Source organism: Aethalodelphis obliquidens, unplaced genomic scaffold (assembly GCF_003676395.1).
Source record: "Aethalodelphis obliquidens isolate GAN/ISIS:26980383/991018 unplaced genomic scaffold, ASM367639v1 scaffold89, whole genome shotgun sequence".
Classification (NCBI taxonomy): domain Eukaryota; kingdom Metazoa; phylum Chordata; class Mammalia; order Artiodactyla; family Delphinidae; genus Aethalodelphis; species Aethalodelphis obliquidens.
Genome location: NW_020838033.1, coordinates 6,188,991 through 6,208,107, shown reverse-complemented (window position 1 = coordinate 6,208,107; position 19,117 = coordinate 6,188,991). Strand labels below are relative to the sequence as shown.

At 45.1% G+C, this 19,117-nt stretch overlaps 2 protein-coding genes across 10 annotated transcripts; one reads left to right on the top strand and one right to left on the bottom strand.

The window, feature by feature from the left end:
- Positions 1-320: 320 nt before the first annotated feature.
- Positions 321-11,209, top strand: BECN1 (beclin 1). 9 transcript variants are annotated; one of them, XM_027094854.1, is made up of 14 exons: positions 321-434; positions 741-869; positions 3,059-3,126; positions 4,014-4,072; positions 4,523-4,591; positions 4,742-4,832; positions 4,937-5,073; positions 5,234-5,428; positions 6,340-6,486; positions 7,758-7,907; positions 8,417-8,477; positions 8,926-9,068; positions 9,808-9,949; positions 11,086-11,209. In XM_027094854.1, exons 2-14 carry the CDS (start codon positions 743-745, stop codon positions 11,110-11,112), a joined length of 1,416 nt encoding a protein of 471 aa, XP_026950655.1. In that variant the 5' UTR covers positions 321-434; positions 741-742; the 3' UTR covers positions 11,113-11,209. The 9 variants fall into 9 exon arrangements, with proteins under 9 accessions (XP_026950655.1, XP_026950653.1, XP_026950658.1 ...); XM_027094852.1 differs by having other exon boundaries at positions 11,080-11,201; XM_027094857.1 differs by lacking the exon at positions 6,340-6,486 and having other exon boundaries at positions 11,080-11,209.
- On the bottom strand, positions 9,139-19,112 carry CNTD1 (cyclin N-terminal domain containing 1). The gene is made up of 7 exons (XM_027094861.1): positions 18,678-19,112; positions 15,421-15,496; positions 15,003-15,171; positions 13,335-13,497; positions 12,701-12,845; positions 11,964-12,060; positions 9,139-11,394 (listed from the first exon to the last, which is right to left on the bottom strand). Exons 1-7 carry the CDS (start codon positions 18,844-18,846, stop codon positions 11,200-11,202), a joined length of 1,014 nt encoding a protein of 337 aa, XP_026950662.1. The 5' UTR covers positions 18,847-19,112; the 3' UTR covers positions 9,139-11,199.
- Positions 19,113-19,117: the final 5 nt, after the last annotated feature.

Sequence of the window (19,117 nt, the reverse complement as noted above, 5' to 3'; positions counted from 1 at the left end):
CTCACTTTCCCCTCCAAGTGTGTCTACCACTCTCTCGGGCGCCCAGCTCTCCCAACGAGAAACTTTAAAAACTGACACAGCAGTGAATAATGAAAGTGGCTCCGCTCAGAAGTGACAAATCTGAAGAAAAGTCACTGCATTAAAATACGGGAGAGTGTCCTGACTCCCCCCCAACTCGGTCCTTCCACTTTCCCTCGCAACATCAGCCCGCCGGCTGACGCCTGCCGCAATTCCCAGTTCAGCCTCTAGAGGTGGCAGCCAGACGGAAGCGAGTGGACCAGGATTGACTCCCAGAGCAGCTGCAGCCGTCGTGACGTCACGTCCGGTCATGGCGGAAGTCCTCCGCTGGCCGATCGGGAAGTAGCTGAAGGCTGGGCGATGGCAGTCCCGGAGGCCCCGCGCCCGGACAGACCCGAGGCCACAGTGCCCCCGCGGTAGGCCGGACCAGGGTGGCGGGCTCCGGGTCCCGAGATGAAGAGCGTCGGGGGCTGAACCGCTACCTTAGAAGGGAACCTGGGAACCCTCACGGCCCCTATTGCAGACCCTCCCTGACTTTGAACTGTAAACTGCCTTTGCCGGGGCTACCCCGGAAGAAGGTCTGCCTGGTATCCTACCGCTCCTACAGGGAACGGTGCGGAGATTTTACCCTTTCACCATAATAGTAAGGCTGGTGGTAGCCCCGGGCCGGGGGTTCAAGGCCGCCGATTCCCCTTAACATCGGCTCCTTTCCACCGCCGCAGGGATGGAGGGCTCTAAGACATCCAGCAGCACCATGCAGGTGAGCTTCGTGTGTCAGCGCTGCAGCCAGCCCCTGAAACTGGACACGAGCTTCAAGATCCTGGACCGTGTCACCATCCAGGAGCTCACAGGTCAGCGAGACCCTTAGAAAGAGGTTGGTCAAGATCGTTGAAAGTGGGCAGCTTTGGAGATGAAGGTCTTAAAGACTGCACATAGCCTGCCACAGACACGCCTTGTGAGCCTCAGAAGTCGCGTAGTGTCTCTGGCTTCTTGTTTTCTTATCGAGAACATAAAAGAATGTTGACACTGTGTGCTTCTGAGAGCTTTCTATAGCAAGGAAAGGTCCTTAGTTTTCTGCTTCTGTTGTTTCAGAGTAAAGGAATATGTACATTTAAAAATAAACGGCAATTGTTGAGGACTTGCCATATACCAAGTGCGTTACATGCATTACTTTTAACCCCCATGGAGTATTACAGTTATACTCGCCTATGGAGTAGTAGTAAAATTATCATTTTATCCATGAGGAATTGAGGCTTAGAGAGGTTAAGTGACTCACCCAGTGGCCAACAGCTGATAAGTAGAGGAACAGAGTCTCAAAGTCCCAAGAAGTGAGATGAAGCTAGAAAAAAAGAAAAGACTGAATAGACAGTTAAAATAAGCTCATGGGTCTAGAGTCAGCCTGCTTAGCTTTAAATCCTGTCATTTACTAGCTGAATGACTTTTTGCAAGTTACTTCACGTCTCTTGACCCTGGTCTCTTGGTTTTCTTTATCTGTAAAATGTAAAACAATCTCAAGGTAGTTGTAAGGATCAAATATGACAAAGACCATAGATACTTAAGAATATGCTGGGGAAAAGTACTCAATAAATATTAACTATTATTATTAATACCTGATTTTTATTTTCTGAGGGGAATTATCTCTTTAATATATTTTAAACTTTATTATGAAAAATTTCAAACATGCAGTCAAGAGAATAGCGTAGTGAACTCCCTTGTATCCATCATCCAGCTTCAACAATTAGCTACATCCTGCCATTCTTGTTTTCTCTATACCTCCATTCACCTCCCATCTCCACTCAATTACTTTGCTCTTTACTTCCTTTTTTTTAAGGTAAATTGTCATGAATTGACAATTTTTAATTGTCAAGTTTTTTGGGTTTTAGCCACGCCATGCAGCGTGTGGGATGTTAGTACCCCAACCAGGGCTGGAACCCGTGCCCACTGCAGTGGAAGTGCAGAGTCTTAACCACTGGACTGCCAGGGAAGTCCCTAATTGTCAAGATTTATACATTACAAATCTTAGCCTTTTTTTTTTTGGCTATGCCACGCAGCCTGTGGGATGTGGGATTTTAGTTCCCCAACCAGGGATTGAATCTGGGCCCTTGGCAGTGAGAGCACGGAGTCCTAACCACTGGACTGCCAGGGAATTCCCCTTAGATGTATGCACTCGTGTAACTTAGATCTCCATTGTGATGTAGAAAGCTTTCATCTTCCCAGAAAGTTCTCTCATGTTCCTTCCCACTTATTCTGAGAGAAAGGGGATATTAACTTTTGTTACGGAAAACTTCAAAGTTTATGATGAAGCCCCGTGTACTCATCACTGAGCTTCAACAGTTATCCATACAGGGACTTCCCTGGTGGCTCAGTGGTTAAGGATCCGCCTGCCAATGTAGGGAACACGGGTTCGAGCCCTGGTCTGGGAAGTCCCACATGCCACGGAGCGACTAAGCCCGTGCGCCACAACTACTGAGCCTGCGCTCTAGAGCCTGCGAACCACAACTGCTGAGCCCACGTGCAACAGCTACTGAAGCCCACGTGCCTAGAGCCTGTGCTCTGCAACAAGAGAAGCCACTGCAATGAGAAGCCCGTGTGCCACAGCAAAGAATAGTGCCCGCTTGCCGCAACTAGAGAAAGCCCGCGCACAGCAACGAAGACCCAACACAGCCAAAAATTAATTAATTAAAAAAATTATCCATCCATATTTAACCATGTTTTCATCTACAGCCCCATCCATTCCCTTCCCACCCCAAATTATTTAGAAGCAAATCCCAAACATATAAATACCATAAATATTTTAGTAAGTATTTTTGAAAGGTAAGGTGTGTCTTTAAAGACATAATCATACCATTATACTGGAAAAAATTTAACAATCCCTTAATCCGATTTAATGGGTGTAAGGGAAAAAAGACAACAGATTCTTCTTTGTATAAATTGTGCTTTAAGAAAAAGGTGAAGGATATTTCTGATTCTTATACTGTCATACATGCTTCTGCTTTGAGAAGACTCTTTCTGAAAGCTTCGATATTTTCCTTGCTCTTAGCTCCATTACTTGCCACAGCCCAGGTGAAACCAGGAGAGACCCAGGAGGAAGAGGCTAACTCAGGAGAGGTATGAAAACACTGGAATGCGAAGTGGATTTCTGCAGGGTACTTGGTGCTCTTAGACCCCCAGATGTTTTGGATCTCTGGTTAACATGAGACATTCTGCATGATCAGGCCACTGTGGATCATTGGAGGCACAGAAGTCGCACCTGAGGTCACAGGGTTGCTGAATGAGGCATCCATTCAAAAATGTGAAGAGAGGCTCTTCTTTATTTGAAGTGGAATTATAAGCCATTATAGGTGGGAGATGGGATGACCTGGATGCACAGGTCATCCCAGGGCATTCCTGGTTCACCTGGTGTTGTCCTAGCTAATTATTAATATCCACTCCTCTCTAGTCTCAAAAGTATCTTGGTTCGGACACTGAGTTGTGTGATTACACTAGCTTGAAAGGGTTGTCAGTGTTAGAGAGCGTGTAATTTTTTTAAACGTGATAACATGAGTGATAATTGTCATTGTCAGAGATCAATGTCATAAGATTTTGATCACATATAAATTATATCAAAGTATGGAAAACATAAAGTATCTACTTTGTTCTATGCCATGGTAAACTTCATTGCAGTCTGCTCTGGCTTTTTCCTTGTGCCATGATTTAGGGCATTCTCTCCCCTACCTTGACTGGTAAATGCAAATATAATAGGGTATAGCATAGTTAGGAAACGCTGTTCCCCACAAAAAATCAAATGGGACTTGGGGTTTGTCTGTACCAAGGGTCCTTTCTTAGAGCAAGTATCCAAGGATTGGCTATATAACACCCATTTCTTAAGTCTCTGTGGTTTCTCAAGTCTTGTGGTTATCAATCAAGGGTAAAGCCAAATAGTTCTGAGGCCACTGGGGAAATGGACTCCCCCTCTAAGCTGCCAGGATTCTAATGCTCTCTGATTTCCTCCCCAGGAGCCATTTATTGAAACTCGCCAGGATGGTGTCTCTCGCAGATTCATCCCCCCAGCCAGGTGCCTACTATTCCTCAGCCCCCTGTTCCTTGCCAAAGGCCAGTAGAATTTTAATTAAACCCAGAATTGAGACCTGGAGCCAGGTGATGAAGATGGATCATCACGTAGCCTTTTGGCTCTTCCAGAAAAGACATATTCCCTTATACCTGGCCCACCACTCTCCAGTGTTGATGGAGTTTTTCCTGTAGCCATTCACACAGTGGGAAGGGACAATATCTCTCATGATGAAGAACTGAGAAAAGTTGAGAACGTGATTGACTAATAAAAGAGATGGGCCCTTGAAAAGTTTTAAGATAGCAAATGTTGTTAGATGTTCAGGTTCTTAATTATTGATGCACGTGAAGGTGGCTGGCAAGGGGTAGTATTAAGAAATGGTCTTTCCTGATTCTCCTTCCTTTTCTACTATAGACACACACATATCAGTTTTTGATGCCCCGTCTCCCCCCTTAGTCCATCCAGGCCAACCTTCGTGCTGAGTGTCCCTGTGGAAGACCAGCATGGCCTTCCCTTGGGAGAGAGGTACCCTTGGGAGGTCAGTCGGGCTAGGAGTGGGTATGTGCCTTGAGGCCCCTCAGCCGGTGCTTGAGAGTCTCTGCCACTGGCACTGCAGTAGGTGGAGGAGGCCTCTCTGCTCCCTCATGTGGCCCGTGGGCGGGGGGCTGTCTGCAGGATGATGTCTACAGAAAGTGCCAACAGCTTCACTCTGATCGGGGAGGCATCCGACGGCGGCACCATGGAGAACCTCAGCCGAAGACTGAAGGCAAGTCTGCCTCATGGGTGTCAGGCAGTGGGCCTGGCTGGTAGAGGGGGTGTCTGGGCAGGTAGCATGGGGTAGGCCCTACCCTGACTCTCCCACACTTCCAGGTCACTGGGGACCTTTTCGACATCATGTCGGGCCAGACAGATGTGGATCACCCACTGTGTGAGGAATGCACAGATACTCTTTTAGACCAGCTGGACACTCAGCTCAACGTCACTGAAAATGAGTGTCAGAACTACAAGTGAGTACGTCCAGAGCCTGGGCCCGGGAATGGATCTCTGAATCTTAGGGCTCTCCCTGCTCTGGGGCTGCGTGGCCCTTACCCAAGGGCTGTGCTCCACTCAGATAAAAGGAATAACAGGTTCCCTCTGGTAAGCATTCCCTGCCTGTGTCCTTGGCAGACGCTGCTTGGAAATCTTAGAGCAAATGAATGAAGATGACAGCGAGCAGCTCCAGATGGAGCTAAAGGAGCTGGCATTAGAGGAGGAGAGGCTGATCCAAGAGCTGGAAGATGTGGAAAAGAACCGTCAGATAGTGGCAGAAAATCTCGAGAAGGTCCAGGCTGAGGCTGAGAGGTTGGATCAGGAGGAAGCTCAGTGAGTGATCACCCTGTTCTTCTATCTTCCTGCCCTCAAGGCTCCAGCAGCGGAAATGGCTTCCAGCTGAATGTGTCTGATTAGTTTGTAAACAGCAGTGAGCTGTCATTCAGCAGCGTGTCTGCTCTGGATCCTGCATATTGTTTCCAGGCCCTGTTTCTAGAGGTTGGTGGGGAGGATTACGTATGAAGGGTCAGCATGATTAAGTGGCAAAAGTGTTGGTTAAATAGAGAGCCGAAAAAAAAAAAAAAAATAGCCGAGAACCAGGCCTCTAGTCACAGCTCTGTCCTGTAGGGACCTGGGCTCATTTGGGTGAGTCAGCCACTGAACCCGGCATCCTCCTCTGGAAAGATGAGCCTGTTGGCCTACGTTCTTTTCCAGCTCAAAAATTTCATTGGTGCTCTTGACCTGAGAGAACCCTCTGTCTAGTAGAGGAGACAGTGTCCACAGTAACTACGGATGGGGAAGTGAAAGACATTGAACAAAGTTAATTTTTTCATGGGATAGTGTAACAAGTTCCATTAGAAATGATGTATACTAACCATTTAAAAGTCAATAAGGATGTAGAGGGGAAGTGATAGACGCTCAATTATGGCCAATTCAGGGAAGAAACCACCATTGACTAACTCACTTTGTTTCTGGAAAAGATCAGAAATCCAAGAGGTCCTGGTTTGGGAGAGTCCTGTTTTCCTCCCCATTTTCCATATGGGCAGCTGGAATTTGAGACATTTCTGTCCTTCCCAGGCAAAACATGTAGGGCAAGTATGTTCCTTTGAGTGGGATATTTGCCAAATGTAAAAGATGCTGTAACTAGAAGTGACCATAATCACTAGAAGAAATCATTCAGGGGGGCGGTGGGAGAGAAATTTTAGCCCCAAACAGCCTTTAATGGTCACCTTGGCTGTTCACAGGTATCAAAGGGAATACAGTGAATTTAAACGACAACAGCTAGAACTGGATGATGAGCTGAAGAGTGTAGAAAACCAGATGCGTTATGCCCAGATGCAGCTGGACAAGCTGAAGAAAACCAACGTCTTTAACGCAACCTTCCACATTTGGTAATGAGGGTTGGAGGGTGAGGAGCGTCTGGGAAGCACCACAACCTGGACGTTAGCTGCTGGCCGCTACGCCAGGGTGCCCACCTCCCACGGAATGGGGGTCTGTGTCATTTTCACCCCATCTAGGTTTCTTTCACTCCTTGTGATGGGATAGGCACAATCAGGGGACTGGAATTCTAGAGCTTGGTGACTTCCATTCTTCCAAGGAAAGGGGAAGATTGGAGCTCTCCAGCTACGTGAAAATCTGGTCACCTGCCTGGTGCTGATTTCTTGCCCCCGGGGTCGTTTGTTTATTCATTGATTTGACATTTTATCCATTTCAAATGGTATCTTTTGAGCATCTACTGTGTGGTGACACTGTGCTAAGCACTAGGAAGGCAACAGCAAGCAATATACATTTCGCTTGGGCGAGATGGCTCGGTAACAGGCACTTGTAATACAGTGTGGTCACGGTGAACCCTGGGTGCTGTGAGAACACATAAGGGCACTTTACCCAATTGGAGGAGGCTGCATGGAACGATTCCTCCAGAGGAAGTTGATGTTTAAGCTGAGATACGGAGTATAAGTCTGCAGAGGAGGGGGGTTGTTCCTGGCAGAGAGAACATCATGTGCACAGAAACAGAGGAAAGTGGGAGTGGTAATCTCCAGCTGAACTGAACGGAGCTTATTGTGACTGGAGATTGAGGGTGAAGCAGAGAATGACAGGATATGAAACTGGAGCGTTACCAATTCCTAAAGGATCTTGTAGGCCTCATTAAGGATATGTACTTTGTCCAAAAGGCAGTGGGAGCCACTGAAGCATTTTAGTCAGGAAAGTGACATAAGTACAGTTGCATTTGTGCATGATGGCTTTACCTGTAATGTGAGAAATGACTTGGGGTAAGAGGGCAAGATTGTTGGTAAGGAAACCTGCCAGCAGGAATCTAAACAGGAGAGGGTAGAGTCGTAGCATTGAGTCTGAAGAGAAGTGGACAGATTTAAGAGGTTCAGGAGGTAGAATCAACAGAGCCTGGTGGTGTTGCGGGGAAGGGAGCTGAGAGAGAGAGAGCATTCAAGGATGACGCCCAGGTTTCTACTTTGGCGTCTGAGCAGCAGGGAGAAAGATGATGACTCACGTTTTAGACATGTATTTAAAGTACCAATAGGACTTGGATATATGAATCTGGAGATAAGGAGAGAGATTTATGCCAGGTTTTAGGTGAGAGCAGGAAATTTCAGAATTTGCTAAGTTTTAAATCCTGTTTGTATTTTTCCCTGCCCTTCTTCTGTAGGCACAGTGGACAGTTTGGCACAATCAATAACTTCAGACTGGGTCGCCTGCCCAGTGTTCCCGTGGAATGGAATGAGATTAACGCTGCTTGGGGCCAGACAGTGTTGCTGCTCCATGCCCTGGCCAATAAGATGGGTCTGAAATTTCAGAGGTAAGAAATGTAGTCCTTTCCTGAGTGTGGTGTGTCTGTGATATAATCTGTATCTCCTACCTGGTACTCTTGTCCACTATGGCAAGAGCCCTTGCTCCCAACGAACGGGGAGTATTCTGTCCATGGAGACTGTCTGCTTCTGGTTTTCCCCTCACCACAGTCCCTTTCCAATGATTGAGCAGTCCTTGAACTGCACGACCACAGCCGTGGTCCCCAACTTCCTGTCTCCGTAACCTAGTGTTCCTAAAGCTGTTTTTCAGTTTTTGTTTCTAAATCTAAACCAGGACATACATGCATCCATGAGAGGCCCCCAGATAATTATCTAATAAATGTAGTTTGTTTGGGAAACAAACCTTTTAAACATGGAGCCCGTGGGGAGGTGAGAGAGGAGTGGAAATAATAATAGAGGTTCTTGGGTAGCTGAAGACTGAAAATCACTGGGTTATAACATCTCAGTAATCACTTTAGGAGGAGTCCTATTTCCATCTCTGTCTGCATCTCCATTTTAGGTATCGACTTGTTCCCTATGGAAACCATTCGTATCTGGAGTCTCTGACAGACAAATCTAAGGTACCCAGGAAGGTCCATGTTCACTGGAATACAGAATCCTTTTACCTTCTAACGAAATGGTTTAGTTTTGATAATGGCATTATTTAGCTTCTTTCTGAGACTGAGATATCTCATGTTGAGCCAATGTCTGGTTCAGTGTCCTGTCTAGTTCAGGATTAGCTCTTTGGGGCCTGTAAAGAAAATTAAATTTTTACAGTGTTGAGAAGGGCTATGGGCAGATCAGAGCAGAATATGTGCACCAGGACGGGGAAGGCATCGCTGTGCGGTAGATGTTTAATACATTTCCACCGATGGTGAAACAGTCTTAGGTGCATTGTTATTTGCCCAAGGTTACTGTTGCCAGTGGAATACAGACATAACATGACTTGAGAGATCGATAGGATTGGGAACAGTCTCCGGTAACCTGTGTTAGGGCCACAGCTATAGCCAGTTCTCTTTTCTCGGGCAGGAGCTGCCATTGTACTGTTCTGGGGGGCTGCGGTTTTTCTGGGACAACAAGTTTGACCATGCAATGGTGGCTTTCCTGGACTGTGTGCAGCAGTTCAAAGAAGAGGTTGAGAAAGGCGAGACACGTTTTTGTCTTCCTTACAGGTCAGTATCCCCCGGTGCTGAATGAACCTAGAGTAGGACCAGAGTGAGCAGAATTGAAGGGACAGTAGAGTGGAGGCAAAACTAGTACATATAGTGGGAAAGCAGAAAATGGAGTAAGATCACATTGACACTGATGGGCAGAGACTGATCCAACACTGCAAACAGGACAGAATGTAACCACCTGGTCCCTGGAGAAAAAGAATGTTGACTTAGATGGTGTGGGGGATTTTCTTGCTGCAGAGCTCAAGCCTGCTCTCCAGTTTCAGGGAGGTTTTTCCCTTACACCCTTGGAAATATACAGGAATGCTTCCTTTGATCAAATTTTGTAGGAGCCCAGAGATGGATGGACACCTTGGTTAACACAGTAAGGCTGAGCTGCTTCCATCACCCCAAAACAAAGCATTTCTTTTCTTCTGCCTCCCTTCTCTCCCCATAAGTGAGGAATGCCTAGGAAAACAGTGAGGAGTACTGTAACCGTCACTTACCCTCTGCTCCAGGCTTCTCATCTGTTTGGGTGTGTGTCTTGTCCCTGTACTCCGCAATGACAATGAGGCTCTTGTGACAGCCTTCCTGATATTGGGCTTTCAAGCAAATCCAAAATACACTACCATTCCTTGCCAAGAGTTCTTTAGTAGATAAAATGACGTGAATGGTCCCATGATCAAGTCCCTGCCCATTTGCCTGAACTGACTTAACTCGGATCTCAGTTACTAATGAGTTCTGCTGTGTTCATTTGCAGGATGGATGTGGAGAAAGGCAAGATTGAAGACACAGGAGGCAGCGGTGGCTCCTATTCCATCAAAACCCAGTTTAACTCTGAGGAACAGTGGACAAAAGCTCTCAAGTTCATGCTGACGAATCTTAAGTGGGGTCTTGCTTGGGTATCCTCACAGTTTTATAACAAATGACTTGCTTTTTTCCTTAGGGGTTTGTTTGCCTTAAAGGCTTTAAATTTTGTTTTGTTTGCAAAAAAAAAAAAAAAGTGTTAAATTAAATTCGGGTACTATTAAACAGCACATGTTTACAATACCGAAAAAGAAAAAAAAATCCACAAAAGCCACTTTATTTTAAAACATAACAGATACTTTCCAGAGCTACAACATGCCATGTATAGCAACTGGCCTTTATCACAGTTTTGACTCTTAACCCCATGCCTTCCTTTCCCTTTGTCCCCGCAAAACAACTAATTTAAGTTTGCTTTTTTTTTTTTAGACTGAGTTGAATTGAGATTGATGTGTTTTCACTGGATTTTATCTCTCTCAACTTCCTGCACTTAGAATATGAAATAGAAACTTTTGTCTCCACTGAGACTACAAGATGTGTGAGATGCACAGTTGGATAACGTGAGAAAATGACATGTAAGCTTTGGTCACCACGTGATGTGATCAGAAGCTTGAAATTTAACACTTCTCACTTGGTTCTAGTACTGAATGCCTGCTCTGCTCTGTGTTAGAGATATGAAATTGTGTTTGATACTGTTTGAGACCTTATGGAGAGATTTAATTATTTGTAATAAAAGATTTACTGCAGTCTGATAACTGCCCAGAGGTGCACTGTTGGGTTTTTCTTTAACTAGAATAGAGTACTTTGTATTCTGGGAGAATCGAGTTCAAGTGCAGGTATGTGGAAAGTCTGCTGAAACATGTTTAGAGATGGGTGTTAGTTTTTTAAAAAGACTCTAATGAAAAGTAGACAGCTGTAGAGAAAGCCCTATTTGTGTAGCTCTCAGTAACAGAACAGAGATATTTAACTTTAAGGGGAAATAAAGGCTACCTCCTTGATGCTCAGTCAAGGTCACCCAGATGGTCTCAGTTTTTGAGCCCCTGGTTAATACTAATCTCCATGTCTGATGTTCTCCCTTAATGAACAGTTAAGAGGAAAGCCATAAATATCTTGTTAAACAAAAATAAACTAATTTCACTGATATTCTAATATCTTGTCCCAGCTCTTGGACATTTTCAGTCTGGTACGACGAAGAGGACGTGCTTTATTCACCTGAACTCTTTCTCTGATGCAGAAAAATAAGCATCAAGTTGGAATATAAAACACAGCTCAGAAGATACTTGGAACTTCCGTACGCTGAGTATGAAAGTAAGGAAAGGGAGAGATGAGTGCAGTGACAGAAGGCTGTTTATTTTGGGCGGATTCCGCCGGCCTCATGTGTTGGAGAAGTCGCAGCCCTCAGTGCTCCGGCCACCAGGTGGGGTGGAACAGGCCGCTGTCGACCTGGAGTGCTGGCTCCCACGCTGTGAGTCAGGATTGCATAAGAGAGTTCGGCAATGCTCTCCAAGGCAATGCCAGTGATGCTTTGCAAATGCCCCGCAACCTTCAGAAACAGAGACAGATTTCTTATTACTAAATAAACATGTGTTAGTGCACAGACACATTGCTGGGGCTGTTTTCTCAAGCCAAATGTAAATTTTTTCATTTCTCTGAGCTTACAGAGAAGATTAAATCCAGATCCCAGCGTTTGCCAATGGCCAAATTACACTAGGATACCTTTGCCCTGATAGTGTTAGCATGGAAAGTTTCTGGGAGACATTTCCCTCTGCTGGAGATAAGTTTTGTGAAATATGAGAGGGATATTTGGGTCTTGACATTTTTTCTATTTGGGAGGATACACTTATTGGACTTTAACATAGTAGCAGATTATCATCATAATGGGAAATGAACAAGCTGAACTTGGGCCTCCATTTCCAATTTCATAAGAGGAAAACTGGAGAACATTTTTCAGTACCACCGTAGTTTTTCCCTCCCAAATCCTGCTCATTCATCCTAGTCCTGGGTCTTGGCACTTACCTTTTATAGCTTGTCTTCTGTTTTCCTTTAACTGAGGGGAGAATGCTTTCTATTAAATGAATTCTGACCATGCTGGTCCTGCTCAGTGGTGCATACCTGGCTCCAACACTCATGGTTTTGGATGAAAGCACTTGCTGCAATGATTCCTACTGCCAACAGCATGAAGTCTTCCTTCACGGAAATAAACTTTTCCCTAAGTGATTAAAACCATATTAATTTTGGAGCTAGAATGACACTTGATCTTCCAAATCCTAGGGTTATGGGACTTCAACTATGAGTTGTTTATGTTGATCATGGAATTTTTATAGATGGAAAGAAATGGTCAAATAATAGCTAATTGATTCCCTCTTCCAACCTCCCCCAACTCAACGGATTAAAACATGAGCCTCCTGTCTGAATGGCTTACGGACCTTTAGTTGTTCCGTCTGTCTCCCTAACAATGTAACTGTGAGGCTTTTTACCAGTCTGACTGTACAGTAATCAAACACTTTTGTCCAAGTTGCAACCCTGTGACTGGCTTTTTTTCCTAAGTGGCTATAAAAGCAGTTCAGTAATCTCAAATTATAAGCAGCTATAAAAGAAGAGCTAGGAATGCAAGTATGTTAATTACTAGAAGTCATTTAAATGTTAAAAGTAAAAGCCTTTAGGGTTTTGCTGATTGGGCTCAGTCATCCAACCAAACAACGTATTGGATGTTAATTAGAACGAGATAACCCATGCAGGTTATCTGTGGACTGGGTGCCTTGCTAGGTAAATTCCATTTCCCAAGTTCTTGTGGTATGTTACTGACTCCCTGTTTCTGGAAGGAGCCTACAATAAAGGAGTTGCCTTACCCTTGCAGCTGACTGGGTGTGGAGTTCTCAATTGAAGCCCTCAGCAGGCTCTCATATACAGGTTCATGGAGAAGATAGACTAGGTCCAGTAGGTTCAGGCAGGTTGCATACAGCTGTGTGGCTGGCACCAAACAGCCGTTGTATCCTAGATGGAGTATGCGCATGGTAAAGAGCATTATGAACCTCTTCTCTGATCATAATCACAGCTGTCATGTGACACAAAGCTGTTGAGCTGCTACTGTGCTTCCTGGTTGCTACGTTCTACTGTAAGAAACCTCTGTAGCTGGAAGTCGATTTTAAAGGACAAAGGGAGAGGTAGAAAAATCTCCAGCTACAGTATATATACAACTGGAGCGTATTTGTTTGTTCCCCTCTCATCTCGTGCCTCTCCACAAAGTCAACTTTTTGATGCTACAATAAGAGAGGCTTAATGAGGCCAAACAGAAGCCAGGTGCCGAGACTGGTGTTTGTTTCCCTGACAAGTGCTAGAGGAAACTACTTTCCTCAGTCAATGTGCGCTTCCTGCTGTTCCTCACTGGCAGGTTCTGCCCACTGCCCTCAACCCCCTAGGCACATTCTTACTGCCTTCTATGGAAGACTCCAACCCACATGCCCGACACACTTAATAAAGTACCTAAAACCTCCAAGAGCATCTCCACATACGCCAGGGGAGTAGGCAGATTGATTTGGAAGTTCAGGGACTTCAAAACATCAAGCTCTGACTCCAGCAGTTCTTCTTTAGTGTGTAGATACCCAAGAGCCTGGAGGAAATTCAGGACTGTAACGTTGCTGATTATCTGAGCAAAGAAAACCAAAATAGAGTGAAAGGGAGAGCAGGGTGTCAGAATAGAGGTCATACATCTTGGCATAGTAAACAAAGCCCTTCACAATCCAGCCCATGCCTTTATCTCATCTTCTCTCTTGGTAATTCCCCCTTACACTCTACACTTGCCATATAGAATTACTTGCACTCCCCAAACCCACACGCTGTCCAAGCCTCTACACATGCTCTTTCCTGTATCTGGATCTCCCTCCTCACCCCCAACACCCCCACTGCTCTCCTTACCTCTTCTCCCTCTTTCCTTAGGATCCACCCATCTCCCCCACCCTCCCCTTCAAGAAGTCATTTTCTCTGTTGGTTAAAGTGCAAGTACCAGGGACTTCCCTGGTGGCGCAGTGGTTGAGAATCTGCTTTCCAATGCAGGGGACGTGGGTTGGATCCCTGGTAGGGAACTAGGTCCCACATGCATGTGGCAACTAAGAGTTCGTATGCCACAACTAAGGAGCTGGTGAGCCGCAACTAAGGAGCCCACCTGCCACAACTAACTAAGACCCGGCACAACCAAAATAAAAAAAATAAAGTGCATTACCAAAAATCCTACAGCTAACACCACTTACAATGGTGAAATATTGAACACTTTCTCCCTAAGATTGTGAAAAAGCAAAGATGTCTGCCCTCACCATTTGTATTCAACTTATACTAGAGGGTACAGGCAGTGAAACATTCTTGGATAACAAAAGAATAATGCATTACTGTAAGTTAATACAAGAAAAGAGTTATTAAAAATGTTTGATTAATCTCAAAGAAAGGCAGAACTGAGAGAAGCTTATCTCTAGATGGGAGTGGAGACAGAGGTTAACAGCAGGTGGAAGATAATGAATAAATGTTCTGTTGTTTGTTCCCCCAAAAAGTCATTTTCTCTAAATACACTTCCTCGACTCTCCAAGGCTGATTAGGTCTATTCAGAGCCCTCTGTATTTACACTAATCAGAACACTTGCTCACATTATTAGCCTGTGTGTCTTCTCCCGTCAGGTAATAAATTCCTTGAGAGCACAGACAATATTTTTACTCTTGTAGCCATGGCACCTAGTGCAGCATCTGGCCATAGAAGACAATAAATATTTGTTGAATAAATGATACTATACAGACATCGCACAGTGATGTGGAAACGTTTTATCCTTTATAAATGTAATAGGTTGCCTCTAATACTAATAGGTATGTTGGCAATTCAGGCACCTTAACTGTCCTTGAGTCCAAGGGGAGGAAAGGTGACCTGTATGAATGATGGCATCCGTCCAACAATTATACTTTGGGAACAGAACTTCAGACTATTTAGTAACTGCTTCTGTGTGACCCGTGTGTGTGTGTTTAGGAGGTATGCTTAGGAAGCATAATTACACTCTGGAATTTCTGCATGAGTAGTATCACCTAGCCTAGGAGTGGGTTTCTCTAAGCCACCTTTGGATGAACTGGTTTCTCTCTAACACTCAGGTGCCCATGCGCAACCCCAGCTCCTTACTTTGTAGTGGAAGGAAAGTTTGCTTGCCAGCTGAACACATGACACAAGACGCAGGATAAACTTGTTGAAAAGCTGCTCTTTCAGAGCCCTCCAATTCTGAGGCCCTGTCTTCTCTCTCAGCTGGATTGTGGCTTGCCTGCAGATGTTCTCTGCCTGCTTAACCATAAACCTATAAAGAAGGGAAAGGGGAAAGGAAACAATCCACACTCAGACTAAATGGAGTTTGTGCTTCAAACCGTGTTACATCTTATCCTCTCCAATATCAATCGCTGGCTAAAAAATTTTACATTTGCAAGAAAAAGAGGGTGCAAACCAGGTCTCATGGTAAGGGGCAACTAGCATTTTTTTTTTAAAGGTCTGGGTACATTAGGCATTCTGAGAGGTACCCCTCACAAAGGCCTTATGCTCAGGGCTTTACCTTTCTAGGATTTCTACAGCCTGGTAGCTCACGGATTTCTCCAGACACCATTGTTCAGACAGGAGAAAAACAAACTCTGCCAAAACAGGAAAGAAGAGCTTAATTCACAAGGTGCAACCAAAACGACTCTGTGAACTCTTGGCGTTGTGTAAAAGCCATGATGGGGCCCAGGGAAGAGGGTCAGGAGGTGAGAAAGATGAGACGGAAACAACCCAAGCTGAACCTGTTTCCCTTTGTTGCCAATAGGCAAATGAGAGGCATGAAAAGGAGGCTGACTGCGTGCAAAAACAAAGGCTTACTGAGCCCCCTCAGGGCCCCTTGAGCCTTCCTATGGGTCTCAGCTGATAAAAGGCTTGGCCAGCGACACACAAACAAACCAGCTGGTCTAGCTGGCCTTTACACCATGCTGGGAACCTCCAGCTTCAAGAGAGATTTTGGATGGATAAAAACCGTAACCCCTATATTCTGTTTTCAGTGGAATGTTGATAGGAACAGAAAGGTCCCTCCTGGAGCTTTGATATTCTTTATAACACTGTTTGTTTAGTAACCACCCACTGGAGAACTCCCATTGCTCTACAAACACAATTCACCTTACAGCTGGACACCACTTCTCCACCACCAGTTTGTTGGGTAAATCTGTGGTGGCTAAGCCTCTCCCCAGGAGCAAGCTTGTTACTCTGAAGTGGCTTGTTTGGAAGCAACATCCCCTAAATCAGGGAACATAGCCCAACTTGGGTGGGGGAAGTCACTGGGAAGGTGGGAAGGGTAAGATACCTTGGCAAGATTTTAGGCTGCCTGTGTTTCTCTTTGAAAGAACAACCCCAGATAGAATTCTATTTAGTTAGCAATATCATTAGAGGGTGGAAACAAGGATAAACGTTAGTTCTCAAAGCTCCTGCAGAACTAGGAACTTTTAGCATTGATCAGCAACAAATTACATACAGTCAAATTTCCATTACCATATGTCGTCAGAGAAAATCTGACTTAGAGGAAAAACAATCTATACAAGTTAAGCTAGCACAAGACAGTTTAACAATCTACTTGACACAGGTTACACATAGCTACAAGCACAAAACCTTATCATTACAGAGGCCAAAGCTCTGCTAACAGTGTCCAATGAAGAAGATAATTAGTTTAAGCAATTAAGCAAAGTATCCTAGAACACATAATGTGTGTTATTAGCCAGTCCTTTTATTTGCTGGAACTTAGGTGTTATTTCTTTGTTTTCCTGTGTGTGTGTGTATAGTTGTTTGGTTTTATTTTGTTTTTGATCTGAATCATCTGGGCAATTGTTTCTATTTTCCATTTTAATTTGCCAAGAAAGCAGTTTTGGTTAGGTGGAATGGATGAGGGTTACACCTCTCTCCTGCTACTGGCTCCACCTCCATACAAACATACTCAGATCTATTAACTAAAAGACCCTCCCCTTCTACTCTCTTAAGCTAGGGCTCTATCTCTCTAGCTTCCATGACTGTGAAATTCCTTGAAAGCCTAGCTTACACCTGCTGCTTCCACTTCATCATTCACTCCCTAATGTTCTGCAATTTGGCTTCTACTTTTTATAGCCTGCTGAAATGATTGTCTCAAAGGTCAGAAAATACAACCAAATTGTTAAATATCATGGCCCTCTTGCAATCGTCATTCCTGGTGTTCATATCCATGAAGTATCTGAAATTGCTGACCACGAAACTCTCCTCTTGCTTCCAAAGGTTTCTAGGTTCTGTTCCTAACTCCCCAACCATTCCATCTATTTCCTTCATGACTCTTCCTCCTACTCCACTTTCCTGAACACAAAATGTCTCCCAAGGAACTGTACTAGACCCGCTTCTCTTCTCTCCCTCTAGGAGCTCATCCTGTGTCACAGTTTCAACAGTATCATTTTGGAGAGAACTCCCAAACGCTTATCTCTAGTTTGACCTCTCTTCTGACGTACTCTTTAAACAACCTGCTAGAAACCTTCCTCTAGATGTCCCACAAGCACTTGAAACTCAGTAGGTCCCAAACCAAAGCTATTTTCTTTCCCAAACAAGTCACATTTCCTCCCATTTTATTTATTTTAATGTATGTGTGTGTTTCTCTTAGTGGCACCGCTATATGTCTAGGCTCAACCCTTTGGCATAGTCATCTTCGCCTTCTTCACTTCTTAAAATTCATCCATTGCAGAACCCTAGATTTTACCTCTGAAATGTTTTTAATCCATCCTCCCTTGTCATTCCCTCTGCCCTATCACCTAAAAAACTACTCATGAAGACTCCACTGGTCTTCCTACCTCCCATCTCTCTCTACTCAAGTCCATCCTTTACATCACAGCCAAAATATTTTTTTCTAAGGCAAAAGTTACAGTTATATCACTCCCATATGGAAAAAAAAAAAAAGACAAAAACAAAAACCCTCAGTGCCTTCTTGTTTTCCTATTAAGTCAGGTATAAACTCCTCACTTTGGCATTCAAAGTTCCACATGGAACGTCTCCAAACCACTTTCTGGTCTGGATTTCAACTACTCTTCCACAGGCTCTGGCCAACCTGGATGACACGGTACCCACATTCACCCAAAATGTCCCTATTTCCATAGCTTGACTCATGTTATCCCCTTTCAGTAGAACCATGGTCCCGGGAGTTCCCTGGTGGTCTAGTGGTTAGGATTCGGCGCTTTCACTGCGGAGGCCTGGGTTCAGTCCCTGGGTGGGGAACTCCCACAAGCCGCCTGGCAAGGCCAAAAAAAAAAGAGAAAGAGACACGGTAAAAAGGAAGGAAAGAAGGATGGGAGGAAGACGGTCCATATCCACCACCTTCACCAGCCAAAATGTTATCCTTCCTTCAGGGTCTACCTCAAATGCCACGATGCCTGGAGGACTCCTTAATTCCTCCTACCCCCACCTCACTCCATCTCTCCTTTCAATCCCCATAAAAGCTTGTTTTACCTGGTATGTCACTTATCTAACCATACTTGTACCTAGTCATTTGCAGATTTGTCCTAATATCCTCCAAAGATTATATACATGGTTTGAAAGCGGGGACTAGATCTCTCGTTCATCTTTCTAACCCAGGGAGCAGGGAGAATAAGTGCTCTATACGTGTTGAAATCTAGGGTAGGGTGCTGGTGAGTCTTCTCATCACTGTACCCCCAGCGCCTGGCAAAGAGTAGGTACTAACGAAACTTATTTGAATGAATAAGGGACACTGAATCTCAAGGTCGGTGCCTCAAAGAGCGGTGCCCCAGCCTCCCATAAGCCCAGCTCCCCGGCCTGCATCCCCACCCACGATCCGGGTCTCCCTGAAGCTGCCCATCCGGCCCGCAGCCTCCTGCACGGCTTGCTCATTCTGCTGGGCCAAGTGGAGCAGAGCGTCTTCGATCGTCTCTGTGGCAACAGCTCCAAACTGAAAGTCACTGAGAGAGGCCAATCTGGGCCTCACAGGTCGGTCCATTTTCAGAACCCTGTTTGTTGCCCCGGACGTCTCACTGGATCCGTGCCCCTTAGCTTCCCTTCAGAGTCTTCTGCCACACCCTGGATTCTTCGTCCCCTTCCGTGTGCTTGTCCTCCTGGCCTCAAGTCTGAGGAAAACTCATTTCCCAGCACGGCCTCGAGCCTTTCACAGCCTTTTCCAGCTCCAACGGACGCGGACCCTTCAGCCAATCGGAAAGCACGGCCTCTTCTCGCCTGCCCCGCCCTTTCCCTTGGGCCGGGAGCCGCACTCT

Excerpts from the sequence above, each read along its gene's own strand:
- CNTD1 (XM_027094861.1), bottom strand. The coding sequence starts at position 18,846 with ATGGACCGACCTGTGAGGCCCAGATTGGCCTCTCTCAGTGACTTTCAG. Across the intron at positions 15,172-15,420 it reads GCTGTAGAAATCCTAGAAAG|GTTTATGGTTAAGCAGGCAG; the intron begins GTAAAGCCCTGA and ends CCTTCTTTATAG. Across the intron at positions 12,061-12,700 it reads ACACCCAGTCAGCTGCAAGG|GGAAAAGTTTATTTCCGTGA; the intron begins GTAAGGCAACTC and ends TTAATCACTTAG.
- BECN1 (XM_027094852.1), top strand. The coding sequence starts at position 743 with ATGGAGGGCTCTAAGACATCCAGCAGCACCATGCAGGTGAGCTTCGTG. Across the intron at positions 3,127-4,013 it reads AAGAGGCTAACTCAGGAGAG|GAGCCATTTATTGAAACTCG; the intron begins GTATGAAAACAC and ends TTTCCTCCCCAG. Across the intron at positions 4,592-4,741 it reads GGCCTTCCCTTGGGAGAGAG|GATGATGTCTACAGAAAGTG; the intron begins GTACCCTTGGGA and ends GGCTGTCTGCAG.